The sequence below is a fragment of the Morone saxatilis genome, unplaced genomic scaffold (assembly GCF_004916995.1).
Source record: "Morone saxatilis isolate NCDOM2014 unplaced genomic scaffold, NCSU_SB_2.0 Contig12, whole genome shotgun sequence".
NCBI classification, from domain to species: Eukaryota; Metazoa; Chordata; class Actinopteri; family Moronidae; genus Morone; species Morone saxatilis.
The window spans coordinates 17,920,205-17,936,108 of NW_023339674.1; the positions used below are offsets into that span (position 1 = coordinate 17,920,205).

The 15,904-nt window shown below is 42.5% G+C and overlaps 1 protein-coding gene across 1 annotated transcript in view; it reads right to left on the minus strand.

Annotated features, from left to right (window-relative positions):
• The window catches only part of onecut3a (one cut homeobox 3a), a 16,259-nt gene extending 6,217 nt beyond the window's left edge, over positions 1-10,042 (minus strand). Inside the window, exon 1 of the mRNA XM_035653853.1 lies at positions 9,004-10,042. Coding sequence (XP_035509746.1) covers positions 9,004-10,042 — 1,039 coding nt within the window. The remainder of the gene's footprint in view (positions 1-9,003) is intronic.
• Positions 10,043-15,904: the final 5,862 nt, after the last annotated feature.

Consider the following 15,904-nt stretch of genomic DNA (forward strand, 5'->3'; position numbering starts at 1 on the left):
TCTCTCTCTCTCTCTCTCTCTAGCCAGGCCAAACACTTCCAGCTCAATACTCCTTAATGTAATGAGTGAGAATTGGTGTTAATATACTGATAAAGCGACACAATTTGTTTGTTTGCCTTCTCCCAGCGACTCAGCTGCGAGGCATTTCTTCTGCAGCACTTCAATAACACTCAACCTGAACTCAGTTACACCTTCGCCCACATTCCACCTCGGTTAAGTCTCTGCTCGCCTGCCTGCAACATATTTTTTTCCCCTCCTTTTTAGATTTGCTGGATCATCTTATCACAGCCATGCATAAACTATAATTTACATTTTGATTATTAAAAAAATAAAAAAGATTTGAAAGAAACAATTTGATGTTCTCTCAGTCAGTTTGAGATGCACAAAACACACCTGAGAAATATTTTTATTCAGCTCTGTTTTCACCCCAACGTGTTATTAGCAACCCAGTGGTAAAGCTTGCATACTGCTAAAAAAGAAAATCAATAATCAGTAAAGGCTGCTGCCTGTGATGATCACACTTCTTATGAGGTTTTTAGATAATTAAATGCACTGAGCCATTGAGAGAACCGAATGACTGAATTTTAACCTGCATTATTTTATTTTATTTTATTTTATGCCACTTTAATAGCAGCCTTGTCTGCATGTGCCACTTATTTGTGTGAGTGGCTCCATTGTTAGACTGATACTCTTATCTGCGATTATCATTGATTTCATTCATAATTGCTTTGACCAGTTATGCGTGATACAGCGGTAATGATCACGATGCTTTATTTTGTAGAGACAGGCGGGCCTTTCCCACAGACAACAGGTGTGGGCCCGCTGTGTGTGTTTTTCTGTGAGCTTTAATTTCTGAATTTATTGTAAGAAGCGTCTGCATACGAATTATGCTCGGATTGAGTCCGGATTGTACTGCCCGAGTGCAGGAACATTTAAAGTAAATAAAATAAAATCCACAAACGATGAAAACATTCACAAACATTATTTTAAATTGGGTCAATACATAAACTATTTGACTGCTTTTAAATGAAATCCACCCCCATAAAGAATTAATTACAATTAATCCACATTTAAAGAAATAGGCCTACCCTCTGCCTCTGTGGGGGGGCTCTTTTGGATGTGGTGTTGGTGAGCGGAGGGTGAAGAGTCTCTGTGCCCGGCCACTAGTGCCTCATGTCTGGGGTGGGTTAGGTGCAGGACTCCCTCTAAGCTCCTTTTTATTTGATGTGTACACACTTTTTAAAATCTACCACAGGATCAATTCTAGTAGTAAACAAATAATTGTGAGAAAAAAAAAAGTAAATATAAAGTAAGTGGGAACTAATTGACTTTTTTTTTCTTTGCCTCACCATCAACTTCTTCACTTTCATCCGGATATCCAGAGGTCACCTGGGTCAAAGTTTGAATTCTTTGATATTTACACCTGTAATGTCGAGGTGTACAGATTGTCACTCATAGTGACAGCTGACGTTTAAAGACTTATTTCTTATTTGTCGCAGGAGAATAAGCCAAATTGATCTGCAGTCAGATGATACAGTTCACTCTCCACGGGGCAGACAGGCAGCTTTTCAATATGCAGGAATTTTCGAGATTCAATTAAATTCAGTTCTCACTCGATCATACAAAGAGAGAGAGAAATATTTCTTATTGCGGTGACTTAATCGCATTTCTATGGTTTATTTCCCCCCAATGCTAAACAAAGCATATTAGATTGAAATAAATAAAGTGTGTTTATTATTCTGTAGCACGTTAGACTCTTTTACTTACGGGTTTATTTATTTTTTATTAGGGTTTATTATAGGATTTATTTCTCGAAGCTGCATTTGTGGCCTTTTGCAAATCAAATCGGTTGAAAAAAAAAGTCTAAATCCTCTGAGGATGTATTTATTTATTTATGTGTTTATGTCAGCACACTCCCAAATAATCTTAATAATTAATTATCTGTCTAACAGATGTTGGATAGGATAATAATAAAAATAATAATAATAATAATAATGAGAAGAAAAAGGTAAATAATAATATTTAATTTAATTTATTTTAACTTACAGTATTAAGACTGCAGTCTGTATTTAATTTCCTTTTTGTCTGTCAATAGAAGAATCCACTCACACACACACACACACACACACACACCTCGCAGTGCTTTTTTCTAAACATTCAGAAATCCTGAATAAGTAACAGAATAAACAATAGTCAGCGTTTTTCATATCGGCTCAGTAAAGCAACAAATTAAACAAATTATTAATTGTAGAATAACCCGCAGCCTGTTCGTTATATTAATATAAAGGCTGTATGCGCTGACATCGATTCATTCATCAATTGATTTCACAGTCGTTTTGTTCCTTTGTTGATCTGTGTGGGGTTGCCCAACCGGAGTTTCGGGTTGCATCTGTGGTACGATAAGCTGTGTGTGTGTGTGTGTGTGTGTGTGTGTGTGTGTGTGTGTTTGCGGTTTTGTTGTGATCGACCCTGTACAAAGACTTACAGAGGTTCCGTACAAACCATCTGCAGGCTCTCATTTCAAAAAGGCCCGTAGAGCTCTTTATACCTGCTGTTTTATTTTTTTTACATGAGTCAGGCGGAGATGAATCATTACACCCCAAAAGACTAAACTACTGTACACATTTACAGAAGTCTCCGCAAAAATGTCAATTTTAACACCCCATTTAATCACGTGTTGGCTCTCAAAATCGTATTTTCCCTCCAACGAGTGGAACAAACTTTTAATGAGGAAAATAAGTGTATTCTTCTTTTTCGCCTTGAAGTAATGCCACTTGTTTGTTTTTTTCTAATTAAAACTTTATAAATAACTGTAATAATCTGCCTCCACATGCAGAAATCTCTCTGTCGATTTAACAGATGTCATGTTTTAACACCTAACAGGAGATTAAATGACTTCTCGCCGTTCGAGCAACCTTACAGTGTTCAATTGGATTCGTGCCTTCTCTTCTCTTTAATTGCGTGGACAATGTCCTTGCCTTGTATTCTTAGGCTGCGCATTAAACAAGCCATTATCGGGCCTTTAATAACCGATGGCCTGTCAGGGCGTCAGATAAGCAGCCAGTGTGCAGGACACACCACTGCCTCACTGCTGCTTCAGCGCCGCTGGAAGCAGATTTATAACCACCAACACCACCCAAATAAAGTAATCCGTTACTTATCCCCCAGAGTATCAGAGTCCTCACTCTGTGGGAGCAGAGACACAGTTACCTGAGTGTTGACATCTCTGTTTGCTCAGGAAAAATAAAATCTGAAGGCAAGAGGGCGGGCTCGTCAGGCTGCTTTGGATAAACTAGAAGGAGAGGTGATGTGCCTTTAAACTGCCTCTTTTGACTATTTTATATCTGTCAAATGGTTCAAAGGACGCTGTGGTACTTGCAGATGAGTGCACGCGCGCAGGACGCACGGAGACAGACCCAGTTGTTGTTGTTTTTTGGGCGGGGGGGTTACATAACAGGGGGCTGAGCTCCATCCACAGTGCTGATGTGTTCTCTGGTCAACATTTTAATTGCACAACAAGTCTGCTCTTTGGAACCGCTGCAGATTGTGGCGGGTCAAAAGCCACCACAGTGTGATTTGTTTGTTCATCAGACATCTTCACAGCCTTCATCACACGTTAAACAAACCCTCAGTGCAGCTGCTTGACCCCAAAACGCAAGGACGAATAATGACATTTAATTATGATTATCTTGAGTTTGGGCCTTTTTGTATTTTTGCCCGCAAGGGGGGGGGCGGGGTATGAGTGGGGGGCACACAGAGTGCCATTAACCCTTTGATGCTAGCCGCGTGCATTCAGTCGACTCTGCCAGCAATTTGATTTAAAGGTCATTCTCTCCTATCGATCCGGTTTGGCGAGGGGGCGACGGAGTAGCGTAGGAATTGATCATCTAAAATAGAAGAGACGGTATTCGAGACTGTACAGAGTCCAGACCTCTACTGCATTTATAATTGCTAAGCACGCCCCCCGTGTAAATTAGAACGAGGTGTGTGTGTGTGTGTGGCTAAAAAGAGAAATGGGTGAAGATGTGGGAGACAGTGCAGGCTGCTGCTTCTGTCGCTGATCTGATTTCTATTAAAATTACATTATTTTGAATAATAAGGTCGACTTGGTCAGAACAGTGTGGGTGGGATGTATAATGAGCGAAAAGAGGTTAACCGTCTGTGAACTTTAAGTCGTCTCATGTTGCTGTAATCCGTCTCCATCACAGACACAGAGCGGATCCACTAAAACCTTCTCACATTTTTTTAAAGTCAGCATTTGACTTGTTTTGACCAGAGCACGCGGCGAGGTGTGCAACAAGCCAGCGCGAGGAGCATGCGTTTATTAGTCATTCTGTTGTGTGTGTGTGTGTTTGAAGGGTGAGCTGTTAATGGGAGAAATGGTGTTGCATGGTGGAGGATGGAGGGGGTTGCATGGCTGCATGGCGCGGCTCCAGAGATGGAAAGCAGAGGCCGGGGAATGGAAATCGATACAGATTCAGGGCTCGCCAGATCGGCCTTAACAATGTGGCGCAGACGCACTCTACATCCCGATCACATACGCACAGGAGAGGAGAAACGGGGAGGCGACACGTATGCAGGTTGTAGCTGGGGGCTGTGATGCTGTCCTGCGTTATGCAGGGGCGAATAAGAACCTTTGCAGGAAGCTGCAGCCTCATGTAGAATAATCATATTTTAGGGAGCATGTGTAGGTGTTTCTCTTCAAAGCCCCCGTCCTTGTGTAACTTCCCATGATGCATCCCTTTATGAATATTCATGCAAGCCTACAACATTAAGATGTATGCAAATTTAAAGTTGAATTAATTGACTTTACCTTCCACATGCACACCCTTTTTATTGCCGGCTTGCAGATAATGATGCAAGGCGTGAGATGTCATTTCATCTGCAATGAGCTACACGGATTTAAACAAAATAGCCTCAAGGTATAACCTCAAGAAAATGACTGTTGCTCTCCCACCAGAGGATTTCAAAGGCGATGCTTGTACATGCGTGTCTCAGTACTTACACCACACGTTGCTGTGCTTAACGAACAACGAGGCTCTGAAACCGCAGCTGCACTGTTTACCCCCCTATCTTCCCCTCAAACATCAATTATTAACGTACCAATCGATCATTTCGCAGGCTAACATCAAGCCATCTCTTCACGAAAAAAAGAATCCTGTTTTAGATTAACCCGCATCAATCACATCTTAATGCCCTCTCCAATTAAAACCATTATCCTGGTTTAAATGAAAAATGCAAAAATAAGCACCAATCCTGACTATTTTGGTTGCTCTGAGATATTTTGGTGAGCATCCTAAAAATGAAAGCGACCTCCAGTTCGTATTCTGCAGCTTCCCCAAAGGAAAAGAAAAAAAAGAAAAAGAAAAAAGCTAGAGATGTGATTTAAATGGAAACCCCGGTTGGCTTCGTGCTGGACTGGAAAGTAGGGTGCAGGACCGTGTGATTGACGCCATTGTGGATTGTAATATTGATCGATGGGTGGAAGCTGTTGGATGAAATAATGGTGTTTAGGGCTACAAGAATGCTATTAACTATGTATTGGTAAAATTCAGTTCACCACCTTGAACTGTCCTCAAAACAGAGGAGATGCTGCAGTTCAGCACTCTGGACAGCGCCATTCACACTGACCTGAAGGCAGAAACTGTGGGCTTCAGAATAAATGCTTATAGAGGATAATAAAACAAAAAGTAGGCTATAACCTACTTTAGGTAACATACATACCAAGATAAATGTATTTAGTTTGCAGAAAAACTATAATTTATGCTTTAAAGCATGTCAAATATTCTACTTTTATCAGTTTGATGCAACCAAATAATATAAAAGCCTCAAAATTATTACCTCCAGCCTATAACTGAGGACAGCCTCAACTCAATAAAAATATATTTACCAGGGAAAATGAGTGTATGCATTGCAGTGATGCATGCGCGGAGTGTAAAGGGCGCAGTGTGACGGGGGATGGGGGATGGGGGATGGGGAGGAGTATTGCTCCAGGATTAGGCCTGTGTAAACGGCGTGTAGTCCATTGAAACATGAATAGAGGCCTCTCACCCTCATTCTGAACAATGTTTTCCTCCGTGTCCTTTGGGTCTTGACCTGTGCACCCTGGCACGTGCTGCGGCCATTCAAATGGTAATAAACCAACTGCGCTTTTTTTTTTAGGAATGCCATGGCACCTCATCACTGTCACGTGGAAGAATGAAGGGAGAGAATATCTGCAACCACAGTGAGGGATAGCAATGTGTGCTTCATGTGGGGATAAACCGGCCGTTTGCTGATATGAGTGAACGTTTTCTCTGTGTGTGTGTGTGTGTGTGTGTCCAGCATCTGTGTGAAGACATTACCCGAACGACTGTGAAGCCGAGCCCCAAATACAGTAGGACGGATGTTGATAGCGCATTACACACAACAAATGTAACATGATTACAGCAGAGAAAAAGGTGTGCAGTGGCGCTTTTTTAAATAACAGCTGTCCTATTTCCTCTTTTTCCGGCTCCCGCCTCCCCCCTCCTCTGCTCCAGGGGAGAGACCAATGGAAGAGAGTGCTGAGGCGGGATAATTGATAGATGCACTGGCTATCCTTATCGATCAGGGCTGTATTGACCCGACCAAATACATTGAGATGGAGTGTGGAATTCAACACAGATGCAAAGACGAATTGTTTTCATCGTTAATGCGATCTTTAAATGCCTCCCAAACCTCACTTTGCCCGCGTCTTTCTTACTTGTGCAGCTTTACAATGAAGCTGCCTGTTTATTTTATACAGTAGTCGACTGATGCATTAAGATGCTCGGAAAATGTATAAAAAGGCATCCAAAGGTCGAAGTTTTTTTTTTTTTTGCAGGGCCTGCGTGTTGTGGGTCTGCATGAAGAACACAATAGGTGGGAAAGCCTGTGGGTCTTTGCCCTCGCTGCATTGGGAGATGTTGAGCGTGAAGGGCACACATTCCCCCCCAAACGGGCCGATCTCTGCTCTGTTTTTCGTTTCAGGGGTGGATTGTCATATGTGTGTGTGTGTGTGTGTGTGTGTGCAGACACTGGCATTTTCACATTAGCTAAGCAGGGCAGCTGCATTGATTTGTGTGACTGTGATGAATTTGGAATAGTAATTTGAATTTATTGATTGATGTGGCCGAGCGAGTATGGCCCAGCCTCACTTTCAGCATCACAACCCCCCCTAACTCCCACTCCCAGCCCACATGCGCACCGAGGATAATGGTGATTTTAAATGCAATAAGTAAAATGTTGCTCCGTGCATTTACATACAAGTCATTTGTCATTTTGCCAAACTGGATGTTTCTCTCAGACCTATTGTGGCAGCAGGTTAATGCACAACACACAATGAGCGCTGGAAAATCTGCTGATTCAAGAAAGAAAAATAAACATATTTAATGTAAATTTATAATAAAATGTATTTTAAAATAGAATAATTAACAAAAAATCCATCTCCATCGGATCAAATCAAGATAAGAGTGCAGCCCTAATTTCCATTTTACAAATACGTGTACTGTACACACACGCACCTTACACCTATAGGCTGCCCTGGGCCTGACCACATTAAAATATGCAGTAGGTGTGCACTCCACAGGACTGTGCCACTCCAACATGTCAATTGGATTGGGGTCCTGATGCCGGGTGTGGAAGATATAAAACCCCACAGCCCAATTAGCTTTAACAGCAGTGGCACTTAAAGAGACAATTGTGGAGTGTTTAAATCTTTATTTACCAGAACCCCACTAAATGCGCAAAGGAACAATTTACATGCCATTAAGTGCTTTTCAATAGGGCATTGACTGGAACTAAAATATGCCACTATATCTGCTTAATTGAACTGTTCGCTGAAATACGACACAGAAGAGCTGATTGACGTTTGGGAGCGCAGCACGTCTAAACAGGGCCTTTACACAAACATCAATGAGAGGGGACCTCTCACTCACATCTCTGTTTTAACCCCACTGCACGTCCCTCGTTTTCATTTGCGGCCTGTTAATCAGGTGAGGAGTGTTAAAGGGGTTTAAAGGGGAGGTGTGATAGTGTGATAATTTAAAACCCCTAAACGATGGATGAAAGAGATGAAGCACTCACAAAGACAAAATGGAGAGAGACAGTAAGAGTTCATCCTTTCTGTTATCACGGCCACACGAATAACCTCACAAGCCACAATAAACACAATATCTCAGGCTCAGAAAACAGGCCCTAAACCAACTTTGGAGACAAGATATCCCAGAGTGCAGAGGAGACAACACAGGCCAGAGAAAGACGCATCTGTTTGTGTCTCTGTCTTTCAGATCCAAATCGATCATTTATCAGTGTGCTACTCTGAAAGGGGACGCCTGGACCTGAAATATTGATCCATAGGAGGTCATGCTCCCCCGACTCTTTGGCCAGGCCTCAGACGATTCTTGTTTGCAACCACGCGCTTATTTGACGTGGGGGATTACATCAAGTTTGTTTTATACAAATGAGTCCAAAGTAAAACTGAGTTGCAGTGATCTGAAAAGTTTGTTTAAAGTAGGAGCTGCGAGATGTAATCAATTTTGGTCACGTCCTGTTTTGATTTCCTTTGTTTGGTCTCTTTCTGTGTGTGTTTGTTTGTGTGTGTGTGAGAGAGAGACAGAGACAGGGAGACAGAGGGAGAGGAGTGAGGTGTGCTATCCATGCTTTCTACGTGCGTAAAACCACTATATGTGCGTAAGAAGCAACACATCTGTGCAGACTGCGTTTGCACCTCGTCTGCTTTTGAGGGAAGCTTCCCCCCGTTTTGTTTATAACACCTCCAGTGTTGCACAGCGTCTGTTTATACTATCATGGATTGTAGCATCAATCAAAATATAGATTTCCCCCAACATTTAACACCCCAACTGTCATGATGAAGTTTTACTCGATACAATCGACTAATAACTTCTAGTAATGTCTGTTTGAGCAGCTATTGACAGTCTCGCCACATTGACTTCTAATTGATCCCTCCACATCACTCAGGTTGGGAGCTGTCTCCTCACTCACCTGCAAGCCTCAGTGCCGACATCCGCTGGAACTCGGGTTCCTGGAGCCACTTCCACATCCTCCTGAACGTCTCCCGGCCAGACTTGAGTTTACTCCACGGTTTAGGATTCCGCAGCAGGTCAGACAGAGTTCCCTGGGACCGGCACAAGATCCTCTGAGCAAAGATGGCCTGGGGGATGCTGTAGCGCTTGAGCTCTGCCGTTATTCGCTGTGCCACCTCCTTGGTGTTTATCTCCTCCACCTGCCCTGACCCAGCTCCCTGCCCGCCTCCCACCACCGTCTGCCTGTCCCGGTCTGACAGCATGGACCCGTTTGCCTGAGAGTGCGGATGGCTGTGATGGTGTATGCCGTTCAAGGATGTCATGAGCCCGGCCCCGTGGCCCCCGAGACCCCGGGCCAGGTGCTCCTCGCCCCGGGACAGCATGGCTGCGTGGGACTCGAAGCCCCCCGAGGAGATCATCTTGTCGTTGGAGAGGTGAGCTCCGGGACCGTAGGCGCTGAGAGTCTGCTGGGAGCTGTGCAAAGACCCCAGACCGTTGGACAGAGGGGATAGAGGCTGTCCCATGCCGGACATGTCTTTGGGGTAGTGGCCGTAGAGGTTACCCATGGAGGCGAGGCTTCGGTCGTCCCTCATCAGGGTGAAGCTGCCGCTGACGTTCCCGGCTGCGAGTCGCTGGTGCGCCGGATGATGGTGAGCATGTGGGTGTGGATGGTGAAATTTCTCCGAGACGGTGGATATGGGGGGCAGGTGCTGCAGCGGCGTCAGTGTGGTGTAGGTGCTGCTCAGGCTCATCCCGGAGTCGCACGACATGGTCATGGCCGGATGCAGGGGGCCAGACAAAGCGTGGTCTGTGCGGTAGTCCCCTGCTCCCTCCAGTATAGAGGCCATGCTGGACACCATGGCTGACCGTCCGTGCGACACCAAGTTCCGATGCGACGCCGACGACTGGCGCGCGTGTTGGGAGTTCATTAAGTCGCTCGTTTGATGGGAGTGAGATACACCGTGCAGATTTCCAATGTTTTCCATTGTAAGCTCCATCGTTGAAAGGATCTTTATTTCCACCCCTCTCGCCACTCTCTCGCTCTCTCCCTCGCTGCTCTCCCTCCTCTCTCACTGTCGCTCTATCTCACACTCCTTTCCAATAAATTTTGAACGATTTCAAAGCCAAGCCATTGATTGTAGTTGCCTCTCTGCAGTCAATCCAGCATGGTTTTAAAAGATCGGGTCCCGGCCGCCACACAAACTGCGCCGCAAACCTCTGCTCGGTGTGTGAAGGTGCGCCTGCCTGGATTTCTCTCGCTGTAGAGCACCTTCTACTATACCCAAAGCGCCGCTCTGCTCTCTGTGTGTATATTGACGCGCCCGCGCTCATGTCAAGATGAGACCGAGCCTGTGCGCATGTGCGCGCTCCCGTAGAGTATCCTCGCACTCGCGCACTCTTGTCTGGGGCCAATCTGACGTCACTGGCCCCTATGTCATGGGTTGTTCGCGGTTGCACACTGAGCCTCAAATTCCTGAAAAAGATTGCATTAGAGCGTTTGTGAAGATAAAACAGGAGCGCAACCCTCTGCAGTGTGTGCAACATTTGCACTCAGATGGATAAGGACGACTCGCTCCTTGTTTTCTCTGATAAAAACTGTTTGACACGGCGCCAGCAGCCCATGTGATGCCTCTCTTGAAGGTTAAATATTAATTGACATGTGTCACTTCAGTTCTATGGGTGTAATGAGAAAACCACAGCTTCTCTCGGAGAGGTCACAGCTTACAGCCTCATTTCTATTTTTGATATCCATAAATGTAAGATGCGCACTGAAAGAATTATTTGTGGATGTAAATTAATTCTTTTCAAGAGTTTAAAACATGAGATTCACAGTCTTCAGACTGCTGGTTTGACCTTTGACACGTTTAAATGATAACCAGCCTCCCAATGAAATTACATTTGCGTCTCTCTCTTTACAATCTGAAAAGCAAACAGTCCAATCTTTCTGTCCAGTGTCTGGCCGTTAAGCCTTCACTCATAACTTTTTCTTACAAGTGTTTTTTTTTTCTTTTTCTTCAGCAAGTGTTACTGAATAAATCTGTCGAGTTTCATTTCATCATAGCCTTTAGGCTTTGACCCCTTTAGCATCTTTGCTCCTCGGATTCAGGCCATGAAAATCAAACTCCCTCACACGAACTCGCATACAGTGTTTGGTGCCTTTTTATAAACTTCGGTATGAAACTTGCTGCTCACTGACGTCAATCCAGGTCAGCAATCCATCAATGTCAAAGTATGTATGGATCAGGAGATGCATCGATAGGTTGGTGCCTATTGCAGGAGCCCGCAATATGGATGCGATATAGCAGCACGCTGAGATCCAGGCATTGGATTCTGTAAAGGGCTAACGGATAAGTCACGCGTTTTGGGTGCAAACTGAGTGTATGAAGTTGTCAAAAGTAGTTTTCCATCTGCTATAAACACCGAGTAAATATGGCTTTATTTATCGTATTGCTTCCTGTTGTCAGGAGCACCTGCAGCGTTTAGCCCAATACAGCCAATATTCCAATACTCAGTTGTTTAAGCTGCAATATACAACCTGCATTTTAGTGGACTGGTAGTTTGTGGTGACTGTATTTAATTTGCGGTATAATGTGAGGTGCATCATGTCGTTTTGTTCCCCATATAGCCTCAAAAATGACTTTGATTTGAGATTTGAATCAACGCCATTCTGACACATGTCTAATCTAAAATCTGATCAGTATACGTTTCAGAAACATATATTATTTATTGCAGGGTTGTTATATTGTGTTATTATGTAATATAGTGTGTGTGCAGCTGTATGGGTGAGATGTGAGACTATGAGACATATGCGAGTGCTAGAAAACAGTAAAAATCATCACCTCTGAAATGTTTTAGACATGTTTGAGTGTTTCGTGAGTGTGTGTGTGTGTGTGTGTGTGTGTGTGTGTGTGTGTGCGTGCGTGTTGCCACCGATAACCACATCAGCCCTCCCTCAGTAGGCCTTCAGCTGCTCTGAAAACTCTGTGAACATTGTTACCAAGTGAGAAGCTTTGGCATTTACACCGATGTTATGTAAAATGAGGCCATTAGGATTTTCGACCCGAAGCTGGAAAAAATAGTCTAACAATCCAGGAAGTGGCATCACTAATCATTTGCAAATTGCATAAAATAATTTCCCTGACCAGTGTTTACCAACAGTTAGGTCAAGGCCATCCATAACTCCACTGATGAATTGTGAGATCAGTGGCCTTGGCACACTGCTCCTCTTCCACCCAAAATAATGACCCTAAAAACTGTGTCTTTGCTGATTGCCAACGGGGGATGGTGGCTTTTGGCTTGTGCCATCAGGAGAACAGCAGTGTCCGCTTGGGTTAATGTCCCTGTATTGATCCCAGCAACCACTGCTATCGAAAATGAATTACCGAAGCCCGCACAGCAGCGAATCCGTCATCTGTGCTCAGCCAGCCGGCCAGAGCAGCTTATTGGTCGCGGTGGTGATGGATGTTAACTTTCATTGCTGGCTCCTTGCTCCTAATTCACCAGGGTTTACAACCCAAAACAACGCGCTGAAAAGTTTTATACTTTCACCAAGAACTTGTGAACTTCATATCAGTCCCATCTCTCTCTCTCTGTGATTTCTTTCTATTTTCTATGGGCTCCTCTGCACCAGGATGACTCCACACAGATAGAAGAGCAAGGTCACCAGTGGGGAACTGATCCGTGCACCTTTCCTATTTCCAATCAGTGTTGATTTCTTCAATTCTATGCAGCTTGCTCGAATCGTTCATTCAGCGAGCCAAAATAAAATTTGAATGCAAAGTAAACACAGCTATTTTCCCCTCCACACACACACAGAAAAATCTATGTATCAGCCTAGAGCTCAGTTTTAATTTGTATTTTAATGTACTGTTTTCGAATACTTAAATAAGCATATCCTATGGCAAATACAATATGAAATATTAACTGTGTCGATATCTGCGGTGTGACTGGGGCGATGCCGCAGAGACCCGGTGATTTATTTCATATTAATAACAGCGGGCGAGGCGGTGTGGCCTCAGCACCACGTTGGCATCGACTTTAATAACACACACACACACACTGCAGGCATTGTGCATCCGTCTTTTGTATGTGTTTTTAATGTATTTGTTAATAATATAAAATCTTATTCCAAAAAAGTTGTACTATTTTATTTCACACAGGACTTTGGTAATTCAGTTCAGTTAGTTTTAAAGTCACTGTGACTCTACATTCAAGTCTTTTATGAGGCCCAAAGCATTTTGTTTTTATCTTTAAGCACTGCTGTCGTTTGCTGATCAACTAATCAATGTTGAACCCGGAGCTTCGCTCAATGCATTTCTGAAGGATCGATAGGGCCAAAAATGCATTCTGCTAAAAAGTCCTGTTATGTGTTTGACCTGTCTCAACAGGCAGTTTCATTACAGGAAATGACCACATAGCACTCAGCTGGGAAGTTTAAGCTGTGCTTTTCATTTGGCTGAGTGCTGCAGACTCTCAGTGTAAAAAACACATTACATTCAATTTATATTTCCCTATTGCAAATACTGTAATGTCAATTATTCTTATTATATTATAGGAATTAATGTTTAGATTTTTTAAAAATATTAATGTATTTTTTAAATTTTATTTTACACTTGAGTGTAATTTAACGCAGTAGGCGCCCACAATTAAATTTAAACTTCCCTCAGAACTTCCTTTTTATTTCCCTGTATTTATATAAAACACAGTGTGTTAATGAGAGGTATTTCCATTGGACCAACTCTCCCGTATAAGCTTGTCTATTTTCCCAGGAATCACTCGATAGAGACAGACTAATCTTTTCATGACTTCTTGAATGACTCCGTGGCTGATGCATCACGCTTAATGTATTCTAAAGTATATTTACTTGAATCTGGCTATTGGCAAAAGTTAAGTAGCAGTGTTTAGTAATGTCGCATTGATCAGGCCTCTGAGCAAGTCAGCGGGACGGGGCTCTGCTGCTCTCATCCCAATACACACACACACACACACACACACACACACACACACTGATATGGCCTTGTTGGGGGAATAACTCACAACATCTGCCCTGTTTGCCTATGGCTCTACTTTTAAGTAACTCGTGTGTGTCTGTGTCGATCTGCCTAACTGTGTGTGTGTGTGTGCTTCTAATTTTTCTCAACATCTTAGACACCCAATAAAGTGTGAAAATATGTTCATAATTCTCATATAAATTGCAACTATCTGGCTAAACTAAAACTTAAATTATTTCTGTAAGCAGGGAGTGTGTGTGTGCTGTATTTGGGGAGGTACATTCTTTATTTTAATGTCACTTCACCTTTAACTTATCGCCTTGGCTGCAGATTTTTATTTTTATTTTTATTTTACAAACTTCCAGTAGGCTACAGGCCAAATCAATGTGACTGTGCATTCTGAGTGTTACCTGTTTGTCCTGTTAAATCTTTAAACGGCAGCCTACTGTTAAAGCTGCCTGTTTCACAGTCAGAGCTCTGCGGCCACATTTTAAAGGCCTTAAATGTTGAAGCACTTGCCCATTGAATCGCTGTGTCGGTAAAGCGTTTTCCTGCAGTTTATTAAGGAATTAGTGTGTTGCCACAGATTATTATTTAGGTACATTTGCATTTGAAAGCGCCTAGCAATAGAGGACTGTAGTGATCAATAGCCCTGGTGCCATATCGATCTATCCGCAGTATGATCGATTGGCAGAAAGAATTGGGCGCACATCTCTTCTCTGCTCTTGGTTTCACTCAAAACAAAAGTCAACTTATGTAGAAATAGACGCTTTTTTAAAAACAGCAGGCCTCCAAATATATTTAGGACAACAGGTGCCAAACAAGCCTGGCGCTCCCTCCAGAAGACTGTCATCAATAATCAACATGGTGAGACGTTTCTTGATATATTTCCAGCATAAATAATTGTTATATAATACATTTGGATATATATTCTAAAGGATAGTTGTTTTTGGGGAGGCATAATAAGAAAAGTCAGTTTCTTATTAGAAGAAAAACACAGGATTGAAAAAGGAAAAAATAAGTTCTCGGTGTCACAGCTTTTATTTTGGTAGTTTATTGTATAAATAAAATGTCCTTGTGGTTCATAAAGCAATTATGGTTCTCACAAATACGTTCAAAATAATGTGTCGTCAAGTTTATAAAAAAAAAATTTAAAACAATAAAAATGAAATATATATATTTGCCATACAGGTTCATTGAAGCCCTACAGATTTATTTAGATTCGGACAAGCTGTTAGCGAAATAACCATCAGTCAGGTGTGTTCACATGATGTCACTGCAATCAATAGAGCTACTAATCACAAACACATTCAATAGACTATCGATCCGATTGGGCTGGATTACTAAATGTTATACGGATTAACTCGCTTTTTCAGTTTCTTTCGGACACCTCCAACTTCAGCTGGCGAGGCCTCAAAGCGTTAATGAGACTTTTATTGTGCTGACAGCAAAAAAAACATAAACAGGATAAATAAGACCTGAGAATCAGGCCTGGGAAAAGGGAGGTTTTGTAGTCTAAATCTAAAAAGCCAAGTTAAAATAAATTATTTTATTTATTCTTATTATGGAGAATTTAAACACTTTTAAAAAAAAAAATAGTGAAAAAAGTCATACAAAAATATAAACCCTGTCCATTTGTCAACAGAGAAAAAGTTTTAGAGGACTTTAAATTATATTACTGTATGTGTCTGTGTGTGTGATTCCCCATTTAAGCCATACTTGTAGGAATTATATTTTGCTTTATTTCTGTGTGCTAATTTACTTTAGTTGTTATAAACAGTAGTATAAATTCACTTCTACTGTATGTAGATCGTTGTTTCAGAATCCCTACAAATTGTATGTATGTCAATGATAGATAGATAGATAGAT